The sequence below is a fragment of the Mesocricetus auratus genome, unplaced genomic scaffold (assembly GCF_017639785.1).
Source record: "Mesocricetus auratus isolate SY011 unplaced genomic scaffold, BCM_Maur_2.0 Super-Scaffold_100020, whole genome shotgun sequence".
Lineage (NCBI taxonomy): Eukaryota > Metazoa > Chordata > Mammalia > Rodentia > Cricetidae > Mesocricetus > Mesocricetus auratus.
This window is the reverse complement of record NW_024429201.1, coordinates 21,759,365-21,785,949: the sequence shown is the minus strand read 5'-3', so window position 1 is coordinate 21,785,949 and position 26,585 is coordinate 21,759,365. Positions and strand designations below refer to the sequence as shown.

At 41.2% G+C, this 26,585-nt stretch overlaps 1 protein-coding gene across 2 annotated transcripts in view; it reads left to right on the top strand.

Moving 5' to 3' along the window:
* Fam169a (family with sequence similarity 169 member A) overlaps positions 1-26,585 on the top strand; it is a 48,009-nt gene that overhangs the window by 15,369 nt on the left and 6,055 nt on the right. For both annotated transcript variants that reach the window (XM_040728905.1, XM_040728906.1), the window contains exons 3-11: positions 661-760; positions 1,136-1,221; positions 4,722-4,893; positions 9,159-9,338; positions 13,846-13,974; positions 14,904-15,010; positions 18,942-18,981; positions 19,382-19,532; positions 23,427-23,583. In XM_040728905.1, the coding sequence (XP_040584839.1) occupies positions 661-760; positions 1,136-1,221; positions 4,722-4,893; positions 9,159-9,338; positions 13,846-13,974; positions 14,904-15,010; positions 18,942-18,981; positions 19,382-19,532; positions 23,427-23,583 (1,122 nt within the window). The remainder of the gene's footprint in view (positions 1-660; positions 761-1,135; positions 1,222-4,721; positions 4,894-9,158; positions 9,339-13,845; positions 13,975-14,903; positions 15,011-18,941; positions 18,982-19,381; positions 19,533-23,426; positions 23,584-26,585) is intronic.

Sequence of the window (26,585 nt, the reverse complement as noted above, 5' to 3'; positions counted from 1 at the left end):
TAGAGCTCAGAGCTTGCTTCTGGAAGTGACTAAAGAACTAAAACTTTTTATTGTATTGGGAGGGGCATGTATGGAAATCAGAGGACAGCTTTTAGTCAGTTCTTTCCTCCAGCCCTATGGGACTTGGTGACTAAACTCAGGAGCAAGTTCCTTTACCCACTGTGCCGTCTCACCCACCCTGATGAAAAGAGTTTTTAACAACTTCTCCAGCACCAGTATTTTAATTCCATAAATTGACTCTAAGTGGAAATTTAACTAGGCCAATGAAGGCAGTGTTCAAGTATTCCATGTATCTTGCTGAAGCATCAGTTTACTTAACTGGTTTTTTTAACTAGAAAATGAAATGTGTCCCTCTTGTGAAGTCTAATAATAATAACTACAGCTGGTTTTGCAGTGACATTTGCTTTTACTTAGTAGCATGGTTGCCATCTAGAAACAAATTTTCATTTTTTCCACAAGAAAATTCTTGTAGAAGTCTCTTTTTCATTGTTGCTGTTTTTTTTATTCTTTTTGGGACAGACTAGGGATATTATTTTGTATGAAATAAAGCTGTATATTAGAATAAACTTGAGAAAAGCTTAAGTTCTGGCAATTCCTTTGGCATTTTGTTGTGTATTTTCATTAAATTTTCCACTAATCTTGAGTCGTCTTTTGTTTCAGATCCCGATCAGCCTGTCAAACGTGGGCTTTGTACCTCTTTATGGTGGCACTCAGACCCAGAAAGTTCTTGCTCTCTTTGCACCTGAGGATTCGCTCACAGGTCTTTCTTGCTTTGCCTTTGTAAATGGAGGAGCTTGAATTAAAACTGTTAGGAATTTACTGAGAAACTACATGCAGTAATTTGTTGTATAAACTTTTCTCGTATTTAGTTTTAAAAAATGTAATTCTCAATTGCTTATAATTAAACATTTAATGAATGAAGTGAAATGAAGATATAAAGTGTGAGTCTAGGATCCAGGGAAGGTAGAGCACTTGCCTGGATGTGAGGGTGTTGATTTGATTCTCAACGGGACAGGAAAGGAAAGCAAGCAAGAATGGGTGTGCTTTATAGTGTGTCTATAGTCCTTAGCAAGCAGGAGTATTGTCTGTTTTAACCCTTCAGACTTAAGTGTTAATGGCCATTTTTCAATTTTAGCTGTGGCACTTTACCTTGTTGACCAGTGGTGGGCCATTGATGATATTGTGAAAACATCTGAACCTTCCAGAGAGGGGCTAAAGCAGGTAATCGTAATCAGATCATGTCCCTCAGTGGTTTCTGTAAAGTGATAGTTTTTGAAGTTGTTGACACCCCCCACCCTCCACCGCCCCACCCCTGTTTCCATATAACCAAGTTACTCTGAACTCCTGGGGTTTCTTATAGTGAAACTAGGACCTCAGTTTATATGATCCTTCCTTTCCTGAGAAGTGGGAGAGAAGAATGGGCTCCCTGGGTTAGCTGACTGAGGATGCCTGCCTTTCTCAACTGAAGCCTTCTGTTTGGTGGAGGAGAGGCCAGTGTTTTGGTGTGGCTGCATTTGAATGGGAAGGACCTAGAGGCATGTCAGATTTTGACAGCTCAGATAGGCTGTGTTGCAGTTCCTTTTTTTGAGTTTGGAACTCTGAAAGACATCAGACTCAAAGGGAAGTAATTTGAGGGAAGTAATGTGAATGTTATTCCTTCTGGATATTGTATTTACTCATAAAAAAGAAGTCTTAAAGTATACAAACTGTATTCCTTCTGGATATTGTGTTTATTCCTAAATATGCCTTTAGATTCCAGAGTAAGAGGCCCATCTTATAGAAGCTGGGAGAATGCACGTCTGGATATCTGCCCATATCTGCCCAGTCTTGAGCTACTATAGAGGAAGAAGGAATCTTAAGTGTATATAAAGCCATACAGTAGGTGTAGAGATAGCCGTGCAAGAGTGTAACTTGTCATGTCTGACAGTGGAACTCTACATAAAGAAAGGAAATAAATATCCCATGGAATTGAAAAATGACTGAGTTATGGCATCTTAGAACATTTAGATGAAGGTTAAAAGGATAGGGAAGGACAAATAGATGTCATGTCCTCTCCTACTCACAGGAGGAAACTAAAGCCTCCAGGTGTGGATTGGGAAAGGAGGTTGCCCTAAGATTAACGATGCCTTCAGCTCAGTATCCATTTGACAGTGTCACCTCTGAGAAATGAGAAATTGGTGAGGGGTGGGGCAGGAGGACCAGCTGGTCTATCAGAAAAAATGGTAAAGTCACAGGAGGAAATAGCTTGTTTATAAGTATATGACCTTGAGCAAGTGACATTATTGTTGTAGACCTTATTTTCCTCTATTTTATTTGTTGGGGTAAAATTTAATTGAGATAATAAAGGTTATAATCCCATGTCTCAAACTTATGCTTAGTTATATATGGGTAGAGGTCCCCAGGCTCATGCTACAAGACTTTCCCCTCTTTTCTGTCCTGGTCATCACACTACCAGTTCCTTGGAGGACATGGATGACATGCTTACTAATTTTCTGTGTCCCCGCGCTGAATGAAGGAACTAATCCCCAAAAAGCAGAATCCGGAAACAAAGATGGAACCTGGGTGGCTTAGCCATTTTTCTGATAAAATACCATGACCAAGGTAGTTTATGGAAGGAAGAGTCCATCAGTACAGCAAGCATACATGGTGGCCAGAGAAGGAAACTGAGAAGTCACATCCTGAACTAAACATCAAAGCAGAGAGCAGCAGGAAATAGGACCAGGCTGTCTTAGCTCAAAGCCCATCACCAGTGACACTTTCCCAGCAAGGCTGCACTTAAACCTCCCCAAGAGCTCCAACAACTGGGATCCAAGTATTCAAATCCTGAGCCTGCGGGGGACATTTCTCCTTCAAAGCACTGCACTCTGAGGATGTATCTCAGTTGATAGAGTGCTTACCTAGTATGCACGAGGCCCTGGGTTTGATCCCCAGCACCGTGGGTCTGGTGCTGTGCCTGTAAATCCCAGCACCTGAGAGGTGGAGTATGGGAGGATTAGGATTCAAGGTCATTCTCAGCAACATAGTAAGTAAGTTCAGGATCACCCGTGACTTCATTGAGACACCATCTCTAAAAAACAAATAGGAGCAAATGAATTTAAATAGGAATAGATGTAAAATAATGTGTGTGTGTGTGTGTGTGTGTTTCAAGAAGATTAGTTATACATGCACACGGCTACCCTCAAACTAAAACAGCAGCATGGGTGAGAAAAAATTGGTTTTAGATAAATGGAAGTGAAATGAAGCTAAGAAGCCTTGGTAGCAAACTCACATAAGCTCCATAGTATCTTCAGTGTTTGTAATAAATGTATGCCAAGTGTGAACAGAGATATTGTAGGGTCCAAAGCACTCCTAAGGGAAAGGATGGGGATTCCAGAGTTACTTTCAACTGGCTTTATTATATTCAGTAGTTTAGGTTGCATTGGTATGAAATTAAGAAGAACATCTTCATGGCTATCTTCAAATGTTGTTACTCCATGTGGCTGCATATTATCAAAGAATAGCCATTGGAAAGTAGATTTCAGCTCAGTGTGAGAGGGAGTTTTATGTTGATTAGTGCTACATAAAGAAGTGGCCTTGTCGACTAGAGATAGGCTGTTCTGCCATTTCTTGTTTTGTTTGGCGTGGGTGACCCTGCCAGGGGTATTTATTTTTGGAGTAGTGTGTGCATGTAGTAATAGTTTCTTTTTTTTTTTCCACAAATGATCAGGACAAAGTTGTTTTCCTTTAAGGCAGTGATTCTCGACCTGTGGGTTTCAACCCCTTTGGAGGGGTCAAATGGCCCTTCCCCAAGGGCTGCATATCAGATATTTAGAGTATAATTCATAACAGAGGCAAAAATTATAGAGTAGCAGCAAAAATAACTTTTCGTCGGGAGTCACCACAACATGAGGAACTGTGTTAAAGGGTCACAACATTAGGAAGGTTGAGAACCACTGCTTTAAGGGGACTTGGAAGAAAATAGACTTTACAAACAGAAGTCTTGTTTTTTACATTAGAGATGTCTTGGGGCAAGCTGACTTTACAACAGAAGGCTGGGGTAACCGTGCAGTGCCTGTGATAGTGTGTCTCCACGAGTGAGACCCTGCTTTCATTCTGTGCCTCAAGTGTGTCTCACTGGACTTCCCCTTCCCAAGTCAGCATGTTTGCTCAGTTGCTCTAGCAAAAGGTGTGTTGGTGAGAGGGCAGGGTATCTTTATAGCAAGGATAGGGCTGTCAGAGGAACATTTCACCTGAAGAAGGAGAGAAGGATGCCTTTCTCAAGGGATACTTATGGCTGCCGTCATGAAATGAGGTAACTGTTCTGCAAGTCTCCTGGGAATAGTACTGTTTTTTAAGAATATGTATATTGTAATCGAGGGGCCAGGAAAGGGGTGATAGAAGACTGAAGCAGGGTATGTAGTGGGAGACTGTAGTTAGGCACAGAGACCCCTTGGCTGTGGGCAGCTAGAATCATGAAGACGCTGCACTGAGTGAGATGCTGGACAGTGTGTGCCTGGGGATCTGTTTTGCTCAGTTCAGAATTTGCTACAAGGCAGCATCTCATGCGTAAAATGTGTCTGTGGGAATGTGCTGTTCTTGTTAGGAATGGCTAGCCTTGATTCTATGATAATAGGATGTATTTGAAGTGCTCTGGAGCTGTGGGAGCGGGGAACAAGGTGATTGGTGTTTCCTAAAAGCTGCATATTGTAACTGCCGTGCTTGCTGTTTGACTCTCTTTGTAGGTGAGCACTCTTGGAGAAAGAGTGGTTCTGTATGTTCTCAACCGAGTTATTTATAGAAAACAGGAAATGGAGAGAAATGAGATCCCATTCCTATGCCATAGCAGTACTGACTATGCTAAGATTCTGTGGAAGAAAGGAGAGGCTGTTGGGTTTTACTCAGTTAAGCCTACAGGTGAGTTTTACAAGTTACTTAAACTGTGTTACAGAAATCTCCATTTTGACCCCCAGCTGTGTCAGTGTCTTAAATCAACCCCTAGAGTGCAAATTGAGATGCTTGCACTTAGGATTTCTTGGGAGTATCATAGTTCTACTGTCCGAGAGAGAGGATTGTTAGGAAAGTCTTTTGAATAGTAGAGACTAGACCTTAGACACAGCAGATGACCTTTCTGTGTTTGAGAGAAGATTGTCATTTCACCTTAGTCTTTGTAGCCTTGGACCTCCTTCTATTTGAAGGCCGCTGCTTTGATTTCTGCTGCTATTCCTATTACTGATTAAACCCCCATGGCCTACAGGCGTTATCATTTCTACTTAGGATGCCCAGAATAAATACAGATTTATTTTTTTAGTTTTGGTTTTTTTGAGGAAGGGTCTTAACTCTTACTTTGACGTTCAGGCTGAGTCTTGAGTATACTGTTCTTTATTTGATGTGTTTTTTTGGTGCTCCCTTCTCTTCTGGGACCTGGGCTCTCTGCTCTTGCTATTCTGGAGTTGGCTCCATTTTAAACCCTAGAGCTGTGAGGTGCTACTGCAACTCTCCTAATTTCAGCATTTCCCATTCTTTCTAATAGCTCCGTCTCTATCTCCCTCTGCTGGGTAGTAGTAGATTTGAGTGTTTATGAATGATAGCCTTCAGATAAGTAGTAACTGTATTTCAAGAGTGCTTTTTTCTAAAGGAAACTGAAGTGTAACTAAAATTATTCTGAGATATTGTCTCAAAGAAAAACTAAAATACTCTCACCTTTCTTCTCATTTTCTTTCCTTCCCCAAGTACATAAAGATGCACCTGTAGCTAGATACACGTGTGTGTGTGTGCGGACACACACACTTGCATGCTCGCATGCCTCAGTGGACAATTTGTGGGAGTCAGTCCTTTCAGCTTGTGGGTCTTAGGGATAGCACTCAAGTTGGCCTTGGCAGCAAGCACCTTTAACTTCTGAGCCACCTCACTGGACCCTAAGTTCTTTACTACATAAATGCATAGTTAAATGAAGCCTTTTGTAGTAATTTATTACTTGATTTTTATTAGCAGCTTTGGTGGAAGACAAAAGAACTTGTTCTGAGGAGGTCAGAGTTTTCACAACATAGTGACTGACACCCAAGAAACCAGAAATTATTTTTTTGCTAACTGCCCTAGCACTCGGGAGGCAGAGGCAGGCAGATCTGTGAGTTTCAGGACAGCCTGGTCTACAGAGTGAGTTCCAGGACAGCCTCCAAAGCCACAGTGAAACCCTGTCTCGAAAAAACCAAACCAAACCAAACAAACAAACAAAATAGCTAATGTTTATCTGACTTAAAAGTATGAAGAATGATCATCACCTAATCTGTTTGGCATTCACATCGTGCAGTGTGGGAAAGGCAAACCCATGCAGACCCTTCTTTGAGATGCTGACTGGTTTTAGGATGGCAAAGGAATACCTTCCTGGAGGACAAAGAAGGGGTCCGTGAGAAGAGGAAGCTGCTCTGTGTGACAGAATAAATTTGTGATGCCCACCCTTAGATCTTGAATAGCATCATTGAAGAGCAGTTATTCATGTTAATTTTAGGTGTCAGAGATGAGAAAAAGGGAAGGGAAGAGGAAGGGAAAAGAATAAGAGGGACAAGTTGAGAATAATAAAATTTTTGTAAGCTCCATCCTCGAGGAACTTAGATTTTAGAGGAAGAGAGGGTAAAGAACACGAGTGTGGGGGAGGTGCTGCTTTAAATCGAAGGGTTAGGGAAGCCTTTCTGAATGAACTGATGGAGTAACAGGAAGTGGGAAGTGTCTGAAGAGACTCTCAGGCAGAAACTGACAGGTCTGAATGCTTCAGAAATTGCAGATAGCTACCAAGCTTGGTTAATAGAGAGTAAGTGATAGAATTTGGAAAGGGTAAAGGTTGTATCTTGAAAAGTCTCTAGGCCTAAGAAGGTTAATTCTCTGTGGTGAAGGGAAGTTGTGAAGGGATTTCTGGATGGAGGGTAACCATCCTACCTGCTATCTTAACAGGGAATCTAGATACAGGGTGCCCAGAGTGGGCAAGTATTCTGTTTAGTCTGGAGAATGACCTGCAATAGTCATACGTTGAGTTTACCTTTTATTTTATATGTATGAATGTTTTGCCTGCATGTATGTATGTATGTATACTATGTATGCGCCTGGTGCCCATACAGGTCAGAAGAGGGAGTCAGGTCCAGTGGAACTAGAGTTACTGGATCGTTACGAATGAAGCACCATATGGGTGCTGCGAATTGAACCCAGGTCCTTTACAAGAGCAAATGTTCTTAACCACCCATCTATCTCTACAGCCCCATACTTTTGGTTTTGAATGAGTTTATTAAGTACATAGCAAGCCACAGTAAGATAGATAATAGTAAATCATAGATAGCAAAACTTCATTAAATAATTGTACAAATCAATTGAGAAAGCCGCATGGAGGCAGGTAGTTAAGAGTGTGTCTTGACAGTGAGTGTCCCATGCCACACTCCCTCCCTCCTTGAGACTTCCAAGTAAAAGAACAAATAACAGCTAACATGTAAAGTCATTAAGTCTATCAGAAGCCCAATGGGGCAGCCTCGTTAAGGCAGCCAGCTAGAGTTCCAGATTAAAACAGTCCCTGGCAGAGCAGAGTCTCCCAGGAAGATTCCCAACAGATAGCGATGACATTGACAAATCTAGTCCTCACAGTAACCAGCTGAGCCCAACTGGGGAAGCTGAGACAGTCAGCTGGAATTCCTTGTTGAGCTTTCTCTCCAGGGAGGGGATGTGCTGCGCATGGCTGAGCTTCCAACTTCTCTTCCCCTCTTACATCATGGGATAAACAATAGTGACACTGTTGGAAATAGTTTACCTTTTTAAGCTGGATTTAAAAACACGATGAAACCCTTGGGCTTTTTTGTTTTCTCCCCTCCCTGTCACAGAGTTGCTTTTTTGGGGTGGGAGGGGCATCTACAGACAAGGGCCTTAGAGGACCTTTGAGACAGACTGAAATGAGGCAGGACTGGAGTCAGCTCTACCCAGAGCCAGCTTCTTTCTCAGTAAGCAGAAAGGGCTCCTGACAGCTTACCAGTACAATGCATGTTAGTAAGGTTGACAGTTCAGTGAAGGCTGGTTGAACAGTGTTTTTGCCCTGGGCAAAGGAAACAAGGCCCCAGGTTTGTTACTATTACTGCTTCAGGATTTTTGATCGTTGTTGTGCTCAGTGTAGAAAGAACCTGGGTGACTAACTGGACACATGAGTGGTGAGACTCACTGAGAAAGTGAGAAAATAGATAAACTTGAGGAAATGTATTTTCAGACTGTCTCTATAGGGTTTGGTTATAAACGGTATACATCAAATGTGTAAACTACTATTTATATTTGAAATAACATTTTTGTATATTTACCCATCTCAAATGCATAGTATTTCACCAGTTTTAGATAATTTTTATTGCTGCAGAAGACAGAACTGTATATAACAGGAGTCACTCCCATTTCCAGCCTTTGCTAACCATTAATTAATCTAGACCGTATACCATGTGGCTCTATCTAGCCTTTTGGGGGCTTAATATTCTTTTTCCAAGTCTCATATATATTGTAGTATGTATCAGTACTTAAAAAAAAACTTATTTATTCATTATACCTGTATTGTTTTGTTTGCATGTGTGTATGTGCATCCTTGTATGTCTTGTGCTCCAAGAGGAAGAGGGCATTGGATCCCCAGAACTAGAGTTATGGAAGATTGTTAGCCATCATGTGGGTGCTGGGAACCAAACCCAGCTTCTGTGCTGAGCCATCTCTCCAGCTCCAGCACTTCATTTCATATGACCAAGTACTATTTCCTGGTATAGTGCTCTAGTCAGACTTGCTCTTGCTGTGACCACATACTTGAACAAAAGCAACTGAAGGAAGATTCATTTTTGACTCATGGTTTTAGCAGTTTTAGTCCATGGTAGAGACAAGGAGGAGGTTAAGCTTATATCTAAAGATAGTAATAATGTATACATACTGAAATGGAATGAGCTGTTTGTCCTTTATTACTTAACTATTGGCAAACATAAAATAACATCTATTCTTAATATCACATGTATACATTAGAGTGTACAATAAAAGTTGTAATATACTTTATGTTATAGAATTTATGCATTTCTTTGATGTGCTTCTTAACATAAGGGAAAAAAACTATTCAGAAACATTAACTCGTATTTACTAAATATACATGTAGTTTAATGTATACAATTCTTTGGTTTCTCTTACTACTGCAGGAAGCTTATGTGCCTCATTTCTTACTCAGAGTTACCAACTGCCAGTTCTTGATACAATGTTTATAAGAAAGAAATACAGAGGAAAAGATTTGGGACTTCACATGCTGGAGGACTTCGTTGATTCCTTTACAGAAGAAGCGCTTGGCTTGCGGTACCCGCTGTCTTCTCTCATGTACACAGGTAAGTGTACATTTCACTTCTGTCACTTCTTGCATGAAGATAGATCCTATAGGTAGGATAGGCTACATGTTTTATTTTAAGAGCCTAGGGGAGGGTCTAGGGTGGCAAGTGCTTTTAACAGTTAAATTGTTAGTACAGGGGTCACCTAGGTTATTAACCATTTCTGGTCCTGTATGTGGGAGCCAGAAATAGCCTAGCACTACAGGTAGCACAGAGGTCGCCTAGCCTGTTAACCACATTAGTTCCCAGCCTTCTGACCAGAAAATAGGTTATACATCTCTTCCTTTGGATAGACAACCCTGTGCGTTCAACATCCCTGGTATCCCCAGTGCTTAACCCAGTGCAAGGACCTCTGTGCCCCTACACCCAGTTATCAGACACAGGTCATCTACTTGTGCATTTATTTACACTAACTCATATTCTCTTGTTAAAATGGAATTTAACAACTCCTGGGGTTATTTGCACTCTGAAATCTAAGCACTGTTTAATCATCTGAGCATAGGGTAAGTGTTGGAGAGAGGCTTTTCATTAGGTTCTGACCTTTCCCGCCCTTACTCCACCTCTTTAATAAACTGCCCTTTAGAAGCAAGCCCTGCATGCTTGACTGCCTTCATTCATGTGTGCGTGCCTGCATGCTTGACTGCCTTCATTCATGTGTGTGTGCCTGCATGCTTGACTGCCTTCATTCATGTGTGCATGCCTGCATGCTTGACTGCCTTCATTCATGTGTGCATGCCTGCATGCTTGACTGCCTTCATTCATGTGTGCGTGCCTGCATGCTTGACTGCCTTCATTCATGTGTGTGTGCCTGCATGCTTGACTGCCTTCATTCATGTGTGTGTGCCTGCTTGACTGCCTTCATTCATGTGTGCGTGCCTGCTTGACTGCCTTCATTCATGTGTGTGTGCCTGCATGCTTGACTGCCTTCATTCATGTGTGTGTGCCTGCATGCTTGACTGCCTTCATTCATGTGTGTGTGCCTGCTTGCTTGACTGCCTTCATTCATGTGTGTGTGCCTGCATGCTTGACTGCCTTCATTCATGTGTGTGTGCCTGCATGCTTGACTGCCTTCATTCATGTGTGCGTGCCTGCTTGCCAGCCCGCCACATGTGTGCTAGTGCCTGTGGATGCCAGAAAGGACATTGGGTCTCCTAGTTGTAAGCCACAGAACATGGCTGTTGAGATCCAAACTCAGGTACACTGGAAGAGTAACAAGTGCCCTTAACAGCTGTTTCCAGCACTTTTCAAGTTTTGTACCAATATTTTATATTGTTTGTTATAGGAAGTTTTCATCCTGTTTGTTAAATTTATTTCTAGGTATTATTGTAAGGCTCTTGTAAATCAGGTCGTTTTTCTGATTTCTATTTCTAATAATCTGACATTAGTGGACCTGGGAACATGGTTTAGTGAATAAGGACACTTGCTTTGAAGGTAAAAAAAAATGCAAATTCCCAGTATGGGTATAAAAGTTGGACATTGATGTAAGTGCCTGCATTTGAGAGTTGGAGATGGGGAGATGGCCAGCTTTGCCAAAATTGTGAGCTTTGAGTTCAGCAAGAATCCTCCGCCCCAGGGGGCTGGAGGGATTGCTCAGAGGTTAAGAGAACCGACTTCCAGAAGTCCTGAGATCAATTCCTAGCAACCTCATGGTGGCTCACAACCATCTGTAATGAGATCTGATGCCCTCTTCTGGCCTGCAGGCATACATGCAGACAGAATACTGTATACATAATAAATAAATAAATAAACCTTAAAGCTGGGCGTTGGTGGCTCACACCTTTTTTAATAAAAGGAAAAAAAACCCACCTCCCCCATTCCCCATCCCCCGATTATAATGAAACAGTGATAGAGGACAATACAAACATCTTCTGGTTTCTGCATGAGTAGGTGCATGTACTCAGACTGCATGTGCTTGTACTTAACACATTCACACACCACACACACTCCATCCAAGAGTAAATGGTCCATAAATTAATAAATAAATAGGAGCTGGAAAGATGGCTCAGTAATTGAAAGCATTAGCTGCTCTTCCAGAAGACTTGTGTTTGATTCCCAGCACTCACATGGTGGCCCACAAACCATCTGTAACTCTAGTCCTATGGATCTTATTCTCTCTCTTCTGGCCTCCATGGGCAGCAGATAGACACATGGTACACAGACAGACAGACAAGCAGATGCCTATACACATAAAACAACTACATTAACAATAGTTTTCCATTTCTGTGTAGCCGCACTAATGATTTTTGTATGTTGATTTTGTGTTTTGCAAGTTTACTGTATCTTCTAACATAGAATTGAACAAAACTTGTATCACTGAGGAATTAGAATTTTCATTTATAGGTTTTTAGTCCTTGATTAAAATTTTTTTTGAAAAACAGACTTAGAAGGAAGCTTAAGAATCAAACTTTAGAATCTAAGAGAAAAACCACAGGATTGCCACGCAGCTGCTGGGAGGAGACAGATGGAGAAAAGGAGTGACAGTCAAGCCTTTAGAGTAGGGTCAGCAATGGAGATGTGCGAGCAGCCGCAGCGAGGGCAGAGGGTGTGCAGAGAAAACCGTTGAGAGATCATCAGGAGAGTATGCTTGGCACATGCAGGACAGTCTTGGTGTATGAGGGTGACCTTGGGTTAGAATTCCTCTTGCTCCAAGAACTACTTTCCGTATTCCAGCCCAGTGGCATAGCCTTATGGTTTGAGGGAAGGACTGGAAAATGCTCAGTTACAAATCAGTCTATGAATTCACACTAGGGATTTATAATTTATTCACATGATAAAATAGTATCGTGTGAACTGCTAATACACAGATTAGACAAATTTGACAGAAATTTGTTTTTTAAATGAGAATGACATATAGGTTGAGCATGCCTCACCAAAATGAAAATGCTCCAAGTCTGGAACTTAATAAGCATGTATCACTCAAAAAAGTTTCATAGCATTTTAAAATTTCAAATTAAGTATAGCCCATGCAAGTCTTTAAAATATGAAAAACTCTGGGATATTAGCATTTCAGATAGCTCTCAAAATAGCAAAAAGGAGAGAGGAAAGAGGTGCCCAGGCCATTCAGTGAGGTAGCATAACCACACTCCAAAAACGTGAGCAAGGGAACTCACTGAGAGTATGTATGCAGTGGTCTCAGGTATTAATTCTCTTGATGCTGGAGATGCTGGCTTTGTGGTTAAGAGCATATGCTCCTCTTCAGGGAGTTTTGTACAGGGCATTATATATGTACAATTCATCTTCCTTTGAAGCTGTTTGTAGCCCCCTTCCCCTTTTCCTTTGCTCTCGACATAGTTGCACTCCTGAGGTCAGTGCATGCTTCTTTCTCGTGATGTCATATTTGCATATCACAACTTTAAAAAGCACAGTGTGTTTTCTTGTAACGTGTAGTCTTCCTGCCAGCCTCCTCGGCCCTGCCAAGCTGTTTGAACCACCACATAACACACAGTACGCTATATCAATTATGAAGCTATTAGCTGTTTGCTTGGTTTCTTACTGGCTAGCTCTGACTTAAGTATTTAACCCATAATTGTTAATCTAAGTATTTCTCTTACCAGAAAAAAGGGTCTGGACCTCTTACTCCTCTGGCGGCCTACATCATGTCTGCCTGTGTCTCTCTTTCTCAGAATCCTCTACTCCTAGTCCCACCTATCTTGCTTCCCTATTGGCCAACAGTGCTTTATTCAAATCAATCAGATACATATTTACAGAATGGCGTCTCCCAACACTTTCTGATTGTTTTTATTTTAACCACTCTTTACAATTGTGATGCTAATTTTCACTTATAAGTACACACTTTGGTGGTATTGTATTCAGTATTGTATTTTCATCATCCCTATATCCAAAACTTTTTCTCATGCTAACATGGAGTGCCTTTTGGTAACGTCTTCTGCCTTGTGTTCCTTATGAAGTACCTGTTCTAGCTAGGTCACCTAAGTGGAATCAAGTTGTTCTTGGTCTCTTGTTTATGACTTATTTTGACAAACTATGAAATGTTTTCCTCTACCATTTTGTGGAGTATGATTTAAACTTCACACAATTACGTCCTTTTATACATGCATTGTACTTACATTCTGTAGATTTATCACTTAAAATTCTTACTTGGAATTTTGTAAGATTTTTTACCTTTTTGAAGATACATTATTTTATGTGTATGAATGTTTGGCTGTATCTATGCACCATGTGAGTGCCACTTAGTACCCGTGGAGGCCGGAAGGGGGCATTGGATCTACTGAAATTGGAGTTAAAAATGCTTGTGAGCCATGATATGGGTGCGAGGAACCACGCTCAGGTCCTCTGGAAGATCAGCTAATGTTCTGAACCACGAAGCCAGTATCTCCAGCATCAAGTTTACTTGTACCTGAGACTGCTGCATACTCTCTGTGAGTTCCCTTGGTCATGTTTTTGGGGTGTGGTTATGCTACCTCATTGAATGACTTAGCCACCTTACTTTCCTCTCCCTTTTTTTGCTATTTGAGATTTCTAGGAAATTATTAATTGTGTTTTTCAGCTTCCAAGCAATACTTTGAAAAGTATCCGGGGGACCATGAGCTTCTTTGGGAAGTTGAAGGGGTGGGTCATTGGCATCAGCGGATACCAGTCACCAGAGCATTACAGAGAGAAGCAATTAAAGTCACAGGTAAGACTAATAGACTATGGGACACTTTTAAAAGCAGCAGCTGATAGTGCTGGTGTTTTAAACCTCAGCAATGTTAGGACCTTTTTGGTTGCAGACCCTCTTTTAAAGTTTTTATTGTGCTCTTCTTCTGAGTCACTAATAAAAAGTAGAGGATGGCGGGGTGCTGGAGAACTAGGAAACACTTGTTCTTGTAAAGGACTGGGTTCAGTTCCCAGTACCCACATGGTAGCTCACAGCTGTCTGCATAACTCAAGTTCCATGGCATCTGGCACCCTCTTTTGACATCCTTGGGCACCAGGTACACACATGGTGTACACACACACACACACACACACACACACACACACACACACACACACACACACACACACACATACACACACACACACACCACACGCGCAAAATATTCATGCACATTAAATAAGTCTAAAAAATAAAATTAAAAAACAAAAACAGACCTTGACTAGCCCAAATAATGAACTATCTCAGTAGGAATTGGGAGCAGAAAATCAGTGTATTCATGAAGTTTGGACTATGCTTTGTGAACGAAAGGACTGGGCATAAGATACTTTAAAGGATGCCAGGCATTGGTGGCACACACCTTTAATCCCAGCACTCGGGAGGCAGAGGCAGGCGGATCTCTGTGAGTTCGAGGCCAGCCTGGTCTACAGAGTGAGTTCCAGGACAGCCTCCAAAGTCACAGAGAAATCCTGTCTCGAAAAACAACAACAACAAAAAAAAAACAGCAACAACAACAACAAAACAAACAAACAAACAAAAAAGATACTACAAAGGAGATATAGCACGCTATATTATTGATTCCTTTTTGTTTGTGCTGCTCTTAAAAGTTGATGAAAACCATTAGATACTATTAAATTGAAAACCAAATATGATTGGTAAATAATTGTAATTTTTTTTCCTGCTTACAGAGATTTCTCAATATGAAGCTAAAAGACCTGTGTCTGGAGACTATGGTCTTGCTTCTGTACCAGAATATGAACCTGGAATGGAAGACGATCAGTCTAGTGAGATGCAGGTACACTCTTTGACCATTATAGGAAATAGTAATGTTTTTATGTCCTGTGTTTTGTTTTATTGTTTGGATGATCATGAACATTGAACATGAGGCCTTATTTGTGCTAGGCAAATGTTTTACCACTGAGTTACATCTCCAGCCCAGCCATACCTTTTGCGACCCCCGGGAAGGGACCCCCGACCCGCGGGGGTGAGGTGATGAGGGTCGCTACTAATTTGGTGGGCCTTCACGAGCAGATCCGATCTGGAAAGTGAACTTCAAGAGGTTAATGGAATCAGGCTCAAGACAACGTTCGCTGATCAAGAGCCTTTATTTTTTGGGGCACGCTGGAACTTATAGAGGAAGGACCTCAGGGGGTGGTACAAGCATGTCAATCAAGTCTCAATTCAAATATACACCAAATACGGTAAAGACAAAGCTGTAATTTTCCATCAGTCATTAGTTGCATTCCACAAATGCTTGTCAGTGTAAGTCAGGTGCAGGAATTAGGGAGGGGTAGGGAGTGTACAACAGAACACTATAATCTTGTTAACAAAGACAATTGCTCTGTAAGGGTACTTCTCCCTGGCTAGGCGGGTGGGCTGCCCTGTGTAAATTTAACTTTTATGGTTAGCCTTTTCCTTTGTCTCAAGGGCATGTGTGCTCGCAGTCCCGTAGGCAGAAGGCCAAGAAACGGTTGACAGACTCCATTTTGTTCAAGGTTCTAGCAGTCCCCAACAACTTTTGACTTTTTATATTGAGGTAGGTCTCACCATATTGCTTAGGTTAGTTTATAATCTAGCCTGACCTTGAACTTGAAAATAGCCTCAGCCTCATGAGTAGCTCAAATTGTAGGTTTGCACTTCAAGGCCCAGTTAAAGTTTCAGATGTTACAGATTATTCAACAAATTTAGGTAATTACAGTTGCATTCATCTTGGTGACTTCTGATTATTAAAGATGTAATGCTTTTTAAAAAGTATTTTTTGGAAAAATATTTTTCTTTTTTTAACTTCAGAAACACTCCTATTTACATATTCATCCTCCAATTCCCTCATCCTACCATCCTCCCATGCTTCCCACCGACCCCGCCAACCCACCCACCACCCACTCCCCGGGGATAATGAGGTCCTCCACAGGGGATGATCAAAGTCCATCACATCATTTGGGGGAGGGCCCAGGCCCTCCTTTCTGTATCTGGTCCGCAGTAGTATCCCTCCATAGAGAATGGGTTCCCCAAGTCCATTTGTGACCTAGGAGTAAACCCTGGTTCAACTATTAGAGGTTGCATAGACTGCCTTGGCCTCCTAGCTGGTACCCACATTCAGAGGGCTTGGTTTGGTCCAATGCTGGTTCCCCCGCTTTATGACTAGGGTCTGCATGCTCTCATTAAGTTAGGTCCTGTTTCTGTGGGTATCTCCAGTTCTGTCTTGGTTCATTGGGTTGTCTCTCCTCCCTCTCCACAACTGGATTCCGGGAGTATGGCTCAGTGCTTAGCTGTGGGTGCCTGTTTCTGCTTCAATCAGCTACTGGGTCAAAGCTCTAGGAATGGTAACCAAGGTAGTCATCAATCTCATTATAGGGGAAGGGCTAGAAAAAATATTTTTTTTCCGTTTTTTTTGAGACAGGGTTTCTCTGTATTGTTTTGGAGGCTGTCCTGGAGCTTACTCTGTAGACCAGGTTGGTCTCAAATTCACAGAGATCTGCCTGCCTCTGCCTCCCCAGTGCTGGGATTAAAGGCATGTGCCACCAACGCCCAGTGAAAAAATATTTTTAATAACATCTACAGTATTATACATTAATGAAAGCTATGTATACATATAAAGGGAAAATACTATTTCATAAATTATTAGCTATTGTTAATTTTTTGTAGTATACTTGATACATTTACATTTCATGTCTTAATTGACATGAATTGACTAAGGATAGCATAAGTAATAAAACACTGAAAAGTCAGTTTTTGTGTATATTTCTATGTTTAGAAATTCATAGTGTCTGTTGTTTTTCTTCCTTTTGATTATCAAGACAGGGTTTCTCTGTAGCTTTGGAACCTGTCCTGGAATTTGCTCTGTAAACCAGGCTCGCCTGGAACTCACAGAGATCCACCTGCCTCTGCTTCCTGAGTGCTGGGATTAAAGGCGTGTGCCACCAATGCTTGACTTAAAGCCTAATAATTTTAAATGTCATTTGAATGAGAATATATTGTAGTGGCAATGTATCATAAGGTTAATAGCATAACTCGTATTTTCTGTCATTTTTGAAGTTTTTATTCTTTATACTGCCTTTTTAAAAAAGATTGTTTATTTAATATGTATACAGCATCCTGTTTGCTTGTATGCCTGCAGGCCAGAAGAGGGCACCAGATCTAATTACTGACGGTTGTGAGCCAACCTGTGGTTGCTGGGAATTAAACTCAGGACCCCTCGAAGACTAGTCAGTGTTCTTAACCACTGAGCCATCTCTCCAGCCGCTCTTCATACTACTTTTAATATTTTAGTTCAAGGAAAAAATATGTAATCACTTAATCTTATTTTTTGACTATTACGGTGGGTGGTATTTTGCTTGCTTTCGCATATTTGTGTACATGAAACATTACATATGTTTATCTCATACCATTTTTCTTTTCTAGTTGAACTACATACTTTGTGAGGGCAAGATTTTTATTATGTATTTACCACAGTTAACTCCTTTATAGTCTATAATTAGACTTTAAAACTTCAGTTAACATGTAATATGCTTATAACAGTGGGGCATTTCATTATGTACATTATGTAATGGTTTGATCAGGATCATTTGCATATCCATTGCCTCAGAACATTTGTCATTTCTTTTACTGTCGACTTTCAGATTCACATAGCTCTACCAGCTGTTCTGAAATACAGGATGAACTTTTTCAACTCTAACTAGATCTTTTGACATGTGGATCTACCGTGTCGTAGTTCAGTAATTGTGTAATGGGTGAATGAGTTGGTGACACTGTGTAATGGAGTAGATATCAGAGCAAGAGTTCAAAGGTAGCTGTGTGGTTTTTTGAATGCATGAGAGAACTAAATGACCCATTGTTGGAAACATAAATAAATTGCACGGTAATAATTGCCTTAGTTACTGTAGCAAGTGATTGAAAGCCCGGGATAACTTAATGGGCAGAAGGATCTCATGACATTGTAGAAAATAGCATGTGAAAGAAACAAGAGACAATTCAGAAATGGCATACTCAATATGGAAGTAAGGAATTATCGAAAAGTTTTTTACTTTGTATTCTATACAGTGGTAAGGTGTTTATTTAGAGGAATTGCACAGTTTAATTAGGAAGCATTATTTATTGGGTGTAAAGTATAGATAGACTGTAATTAAAGTGTGGTACTTGACCAGGGACAAAGCTATTTGGAATGTTCAGATTTAAGATAATGAAGGCCTGGGCAAAAGCAATGGTGATAGGAAAGGATAGTTCTGCGAGAACCTTCATTTAAAATCAGCAAGCTTTGTGATTGGTTGAGGGACAGGAAGGACTCATTGCTATTTCACAGGTCTTTGCTGAAATGACCATAATTGCTGTCGCCATTAATGTAGATAAGGAATAAAGTTGGGAATGCTTGCTTTGGAAATGAAGGTGGGAATTGGGGCACTTTACTTGTATGTTTGGATTCATCAGCAATAGCTATCAAAGTGAAGATAGTATGCAAAAAATGCCAGGAGAGCTGGTAACTGTGGCCAGAATTCCAAGACACTCACAGGTAAACCTGTAACATTTCAGACCCTTAGATGAATTCTTAGGCTTATGATGAACCAAGGGTTATAACGTAACACTTTAATTTTAAAGGTAGATGTCTCAACAAAAAGGACTATTTGTGAAGAGTTAATTATTTTTCTTTGAAACTGTGAATGAAATAGTTCCATAGAGAGAAAGGATAGGTAAAGTTAAAACATTACATTTTAATCTTTTCTCTATTTTAGATCCATTCCATAAAGGATGCCTTTGCTAGCACTTCTGAAGGTAAGAAAGCCAGCCGTTCTCTCAGTAAGTGTTCTCATGCCACTACTACCCCTGGTTTTATTGTGTGTGAACACTGAGGGTGCTGCGGAACCCCTCCTCCAATTACATAGGGATTGCAATGTCTGCGTCATTCCCTAAAATCAGTCAGAGAACATGAATGAAAACGCAGAAACACAGTAAACCTCAGGATAATGTAGAAATATGTGGAGTGAAACTTGGCAGTTTTTCTATAATGAAAGCAAATGCTGACATTGCTTTCTTAGCTTGATCTGAAGGAAGGAGTAAAACTGTATGACGGGGCAGTGGGTGGCTAATCTGGTGTAGCTGTTGCATTTCTGTGCGCTTTAACAGGTAGTCCTTCCCATACGTAGTCAAGTGCAGTTTTACCGTTTGCCCTCAGGTCCAGAAAAGACTCCTGTTTCCACTCGAACTCGAAGTAGTCATCTAAAGCGACCAAAGATTGGAAAGCGGTTTCAGGATTCTGAATTTAGTAGTTCTCAGGGTGAAGATGAAAACACTGCTCAGACTTCACCTATGGCTTCAATAAACAAGTAAGGAAGGAAGGATTTTTTTCACTCACGTTTCGTGTATTGTCACTTCCATACTGTTGCTGTCTGGTACTGAAGGTGGAATTGCTTTATCAAGTGTCCTCCTGGAGGGTTAGCATCTGAACAGTGTGATGGGAAGCATAGCCAGTAAGAGCCTGGAATAAACTCACGATGGAACCTTCCGAGTGTGCAAATCCAGAATATTCTAGTCTGTGTACTATCCTAAAAGACTCATTATCGTCAACTTTGAATGTGATAGGATACTAATGTCAGTAATTCTGATGCTTGAAGTCTATTTTTTTAATCAGTTACTTAATAATGAATCTACTTTACCCAGGCTACTGGATATAATTTATGAGTTAGTAATAACCTTAACTAGTACAGTCAATATTTCCAGAACCTTGGCAGTCCACAGAATTAGCAGAACTCTTGGTAAAAGTTTGATCTTCAGATCAGATGTGGTGAGTTCTGCCTGTAATCCCATTGCTTGGGAGGCTGAGATGTGAGGATTACTGAGAGTCTGAGGCCAGCTTGTCTGTATGACAAGTGTCTCTCTGAGAAAAGTGAAATTGGCAAAAAGCGTTTCCTTGAAGCTATGTTCCAGCTTTTGGAGGAGGGTTTCACATGGTCTGAAACTTGCTATGTGACTGTTTCTTTCCGTCTCTACCTTTGAAGGCTGGGATTACAGGCATGTACCACAATATCTTGTTTATGTGCTGTACAGGGGTCAAAACCAGGGCTTTGTATGACCTAGGCTGTACTGAGCCATCTTTGTAGCCCCTTATGAGTGTCTGATAGAAACCAAGATTTTATATTTAATGTAACGACTTTTTATTTGTGAATTTTTTTCTCCCTTTGAGACAGGGTTTCTCTGTGTCCTGGCACTCACTCTGTAGACCAGGCTGGCCTCAAAATCAGAGATCCACCTGCCTCTGCCTCCTGAGTGCTGGAATTGAAAGTGCGCACCACCACTGCCCGGCTTGAATTTTTAAGATGTTTATGTATGTGTGTGATTTTGTGTGTGTGACTGTGAGCACATGCAGAATTCAGAAGAGGGCTCTGGGTCTCCCTTTCGTCACTGTCCACCTAACCCTTTGAGGTCAGTAGAACTTTATAAGCAGAATTAGGAGAGACAGTTTCAGGGCCCACTGGCTGTGCTCTACAGGCACAATCTAAACTCAACCACAGAAATCTGCCAGTCTCTGCCTCCCGAGTGCTCAGATTAAAGGTGAGCACCACCACTGCCTGGTTCACAGATGTTATTTCATATGTGAATGCTGTATTTACATCATCTATACCCTCCCTCTCCCCTTGCAACTCTCGTGTCCCCACCAACTCTTATCATGACCTTGGGGGGATTATTGCCATTCAGACCACCACATTCCACTCCCTGATCACCATAGGCTTGTGGTCATATCATAGTACAAAATGTATCTAATCCAACTTCAAAAGTCACCGTAATTATCAGTGTCTGTAATTTAGAAGGCCAAAGTTCAAAGTCTCTCTGAGACTCAAGACAGAAAATTCCAAATCCTGTAGCTCTGTCTCTTGTTCTCTCTCCCTCTCACTCTCCCTCCTCTCCCTTTCTCACCCCTCCTCTCCCTTCCCTCTTCTCTCCCCTCTCCTCCTTTTCCCTCCCTCCCTCTTTTCTGTAGCTTTGGAGCTTTTCCTGGAACTCACTTTGTACACTAAGCTAGCCTTGAACTCAGAGATCTGCCTGCCTCTGCCTTCCAAGTACTGGGACTAAAGGTGTGTGCCACCACTGCCTAGCTCCTTTTCTCTTTAAACACATGTTTTGTATTTCTTTTTACCCCACTTGCTGGGTTTTATTTTATTTTTTTGGCGGTGGGGGGTTTCTAGACAGGGTTTCTCTGTATTGTTTTGGAGGCTGTGTCCTGGAACTCACTCTGTAGACCAGGCTGGCCTCTAACTCACAGAGATCCACCTGCCTCTGCCTCCCTAGTGCAGGGATTAAAGGCGTGTGCCACCAACACCTGTCACTTGCTGTTTTTCGTTGTAGATCTGCATAACAGTGGTTGTGATTGGACTGGACAGATGACTCAGCAGTTAATATGGGGCTGAAGAATTTTCTCAATGGTTAGAGCACTGGCTGCTCTTTCTGAGGTCCTGAGTTCAATTCCCAGCAACCACATGGTGGCTCACAACCATCTGTAATGAGATCTGGCTCCCTCTTCTGGCCTGCAGGCATATGTGCAGGCAGAGCACTGTATGCATAATAAATAAGTAAATATTTTTTAAAAAGTGATTTTGATTATTAATAACCACATTGTGGGGTAATTATTAGTAATTTTAACACCCCTTAGGTTGTCTTTGTGTTCCTGTGCCACAGGAATTGTTCCATTGCTTTTCATTTTAGGTTCAGGCAAGTCTTCAGCACTACTGTCTTCCAAACTCCTGCTAGGATGGCCTATTAACCTCCGCTTGCAGCACTCAACCACCTCCCTATTCCAGAGTCCCAGAGTCTTCCATATTCTTTAAGAAAAATCCAGATCATCATGTCTGTCACAGCAGTAGTGCAGCCCCAGCCTTCATACTAACCAACGTCTTAGTTCCTTTTCTATTGCTGTGATTTTTTTTGAAGAGACCATGACAAAGTCAACCTAAGAAGGAAGGGTTCATTTAGAGGTTAAAGTTCCAGAGGGTTAGGAGCTCATCATCATCATAGTAGAGAGTATGCAGGAAGCAGGCAGGCATGGCTCTGGACCAGTAGCTGAGGGCTCACATGCATCCACAAATAGAACACAGAGACAATGGAAGTCTTTTAAAACTGTCCTTCAACAAAGCCTGACCTCCTAACCCTTTCCAAACAGTCCCAGCAGCTAGGCACTAAGAATTCAAACAGGGTCCTATGGAAGCCATTATCTTTTAAACTACCACAATACATATTTTCTACTTCTGTCCATTCACTTACAAATTTCATGATTTCATTTTTCTTTACAGCTAAATAGAAATCCATGGTACATATTTACATTTTCACTATCCTTTCATGAGTTAAAGATATTTAAGTTGTTTCCATTTCCTGGCCATTGTGAATAGTGGCAATGTACATGACTGAACAAGTATGTATAGAATATGATGTCAGGTCCTTTGAGCATATGTTAGTCAGTACCAATGATGATAGACACTAAAAATATTGTGCACTAAAATTATTAGAAGTCAACTGGGGTATGTGTTCATTCTAGTAGAATAGATGAAAAGTCTAGTTAAACAGAGAAGGTAGGCAAGAAAAGGAACAAATTTATCAGGATGAAAAAGATTAGTTTTGGACCTACAGAATCTCAAGCTTATGGAATAGCACTTCCTGATCTAACTTATTACTTGTGTTAAGAAGGGATTCTAGGAGCCGGGCGGTGGTGGTGCACGCCTTTAATCCCAGCATTTGGGAGGCAGAGGCAGATGGATCTCTGTGAGTTCGAGGCCAGGCTGGACCGACAGCCTCCAAAACAATACAGAGAAACCCTGTCTCATTAAAAAAAAAAAAAGGATTCTACGGGCTGGAGAGATGGCTCAGAGGTTAAGAGCACTGGCTGCTCTTCTAGGGGTCCTGAGTTCAATTCCCAGCAACCACATGATGGCTCACAACCATCTACAATTCAATCTGGTGCCCTCTTCTGGCAGAACACTGTATATGTAATAAATAAATCAATCTTAAAAAAAAAAAAGAAGGAATTCTAGGTTGCTGAGGCAAAAAGCTTGTGAGTGAGCTCCAAGCAATTTTCGCAAGACCTTTTTTAAAATAAAGAGGGCCACGATTGTACAGTGCTTTGCTTAACCCTACCAGAGGTCCTGACTATCACCTATACTGTCTCAAAAGTGGGATCCTTAAAATTTATCTGTAATAAGATAAAACAAGAATGGTGCTGGTTTGTTTTCTAGACTAGAATATACTGCACGAACATCAGAGAGCTCAGAAGAATTCCTGGAAGAAGAACCCGAGAAGAGAGTGGTTGAATTTGAAGATGAAAACAGTGAGAAAGACGGGCAGCCTGCACTGGAAACTCAGCCGTGCCTGGAGAAACAAGATGGTGACAAAGTATGAAGACACTCACTCGTTAAATAAAGCCAGTGGAAGTCAGCTAGAAAATGTCTTTAACCATACTCTGCTAGAGAGCAAAGACCATAGGTTAGAAATTGTGGTTGGTGGTTAAGGAAAAGTACACAGTGATGGGGATAGGAAGACCTTCAGTGCGTTTGGAATTGTCGTCCTCAAGAACACAAGTGATAAAGCCTATAGGCTGGCTAGGGTCCAAGCAGTCCTCAGTTGCATCCCTGCCTTGTTAGAAGAATTAGAAGTTAGTTATTTGGACTTGAATTTTTATATTACTTATTTTTTTTTTTTTTGGTTTTTACAAGACAGGGTTTCTCTGTATTGTTTTGGAGGCTATCAGTCCAGCCCGGCCTCGAACTCACAGAGATCCGCCTGCCTCTGCCTCCCGAGTGCTGGGATTAAAGGCGTTCGCCACCAATGCCTGGCTTATATTATTTTTTTACTACAGATGATTTTATACATCCCTGAAGAGATAGGTTAGGTAGTTACAAAACAACATCCCAAAACAAATAGATAAATTCTCTGTAGCTAAGGAACTATTAATCTGACTTGATATTTGAGCTCTTTACTGTTCCCATCCTCCTTTCCGTATCTTTACCCATTTGTCCTTCCTTTTTGATATCTTCAGTCCTTTCTGTGTCACACATTCCTTGTTCATGCTTTGCTATGCTCCTGAGTTCATGAAAAGTCTTTCACTCATTTCCCTAGTGTACACAGTATAAGAATAAAAAGTACTACCAATTTTCTTTGTTACTATTATTTTTAAATGTTTATGGGTGTGTTGCCTCCATGTATGTCTGTCTAATGTCTGCTTTTGAAGGTCAAAGAGGGTCCAGGCATAATGGCACACACCTTTAATCCCAGCACTGGGGAGGCAGAAACAGGTGGATCTCTGAGTTTGAGCCCAGTCTGGTCTACATGGTGAGTTCTAGGACAGCCAGTACTATGTAGAAACAGTGTCTCAAAAAATGAAAAACAGGCTGGGCGGTGGTGGCACACACCTTTAGTCCCAGCAATTGGGAGGCAGAGGCAGGTGAGTTCAAGGACAGCCTCATCTACAGAGCAAGTTCCAGGACAGGCTCCAAAGCTACAGAGAAACCCTGTCTTGCAAAACCAAAACAACAGCAAGAAAAAACCAAACAAACAAAAAAGAGGCATGGAGTTGCAAATAGTTTAGGTTGCCATGTGGGTGCCATCTGGATCTCTGGAAAAGCAGCCAGTATTCTTACCAATCTTCTTGAAACTATAGTATACAGTGTGTATCATGTAACCTGTCTCATCTGGCAAGACACTGAGCATGTGTTATTACAACATTCCAGTGACAGCTCCGTTGGAATTCCAGTGACTTCTCTTACCTAGGGTGACAAACTACTTAACCTTCTTTAAGGTCCTCATGTTTCCTGGCTTTATAGCATTCTAATCTTTGAGGGTTTTAATTTTTGTTCTTGTGTATGTATATGTGTCCATGTGTCTGCATTTATGTTTCAGTCATGCTTTTTTCTCTTTAATGTGTACACTCTGGGAAACTCAATCTTTTGTCCTTTGATTTTTTGGTGGGATGGGGTGGGGTTCACATGCAGAGGCCTGAGAAGGGTGTTGGATGTCTTCCTCTGTTGCTATCTGCCTTAGTGTTTTGAGGTGGTGTCTTTCACTGAAATGAAGCTTGCCTTTTATCCAGACTGATTGGTTAGGCTGGTTGATCAGTGAGCCTAGAATCCATTTGCCTCTGACTCCTAGTGTTGGTAGTTACCAGAATAAGCAGCTGTGTCTACCCTTTTATGTATTGTGGGATTTGAACTTAGCTCTCATGCTTTTGCATACCAAACTCTCCTTAACAGCCATGTTGTCTCCCAACCCAAGTCTTTATGTTTATTATTATTATTATTATTATTATTATTTTTTTTTTTTGGTTTTTCGAGACAGGGTTTCTCTGTATTGTTTTGGAGGCTGTCCTGGAACTTGCTTGGTGGACCAGGCTGGCCTCGAACTCACAGAGATCCGCCTGCCTCTGCCTCCCGAGTGCTGGGATTAAAGGCGTGTGCCACCAACGCCCGGCTATTATGTTTATTTTTAATTGCCTGTGTGTGGGTATTGCTGCATGTGTACTCGCCTGCATGTGAGTGACGGTGCCCACAGAAGCCACAAGAGGGCGCTGAATGGGCTGGAGTTATAGACAGTTGTGAGCCAGGAGCTAGGAACTGCAAGAGCAGTAGTACTCGCTTCTAACCTCAGAGCCATCTTCATTGTGAGTTGAGTTTACTTTCCCATTTTGTTCATTCTGTTTTCAAATCTAAAACTTGAAGGATGGACCTTTTCTTTTTCATTTTTTCTTACTTTGTGACCACAGTTCTTGCATTCTGTTTTTCTGATTTTCTTCCCTTTAATGTCTATCCCACTCTAGTTGGTCCTTTTATAAAGTTTATTGTAATTACCTTCTGTGTGTAACCAACTCTGTATACAACTTAGTATATAAGTCAAATATATATATTAATGACTGAAAATATTCTCTGTGTGTGATAGAATCTCCCTTTATGTAATCCGGTCTATCCTTAGAATTGCCATTATAGTTACTTAGACTGTCCTCAGATTTGGACTCCTCCTGCTCATAGTCTTCCAGATTCTAGGATTATAGTCATACCACCAGGCTCACCTTGAAAAACTTTTATTTTAGAAAAATTTTAAAGTTCTCCTTTGGAAAATTTTCTTTGAGGCAGGGTTTCTCTACAGAATCCTGGGTGTCATGGAACTCACTATGTAGACCAGTGTGTCCTTGAACTCACAGAGATCTGCCTGCCTTGAGTGTTGGGATTAAAGGTGTGTGCCACCACACCCACCTGGAAACTTTTCTCTTATTTTCTTTGAAGAATCTGGTATCGTATCTAGTTTGAACAGTCATGTGCATTAATTTTGTGATTTTTAAAATTGTAATAGAATAACCTTGTTATTAGACTATCATTAGGAATTAAATATTCAACATTAGTTGGGTG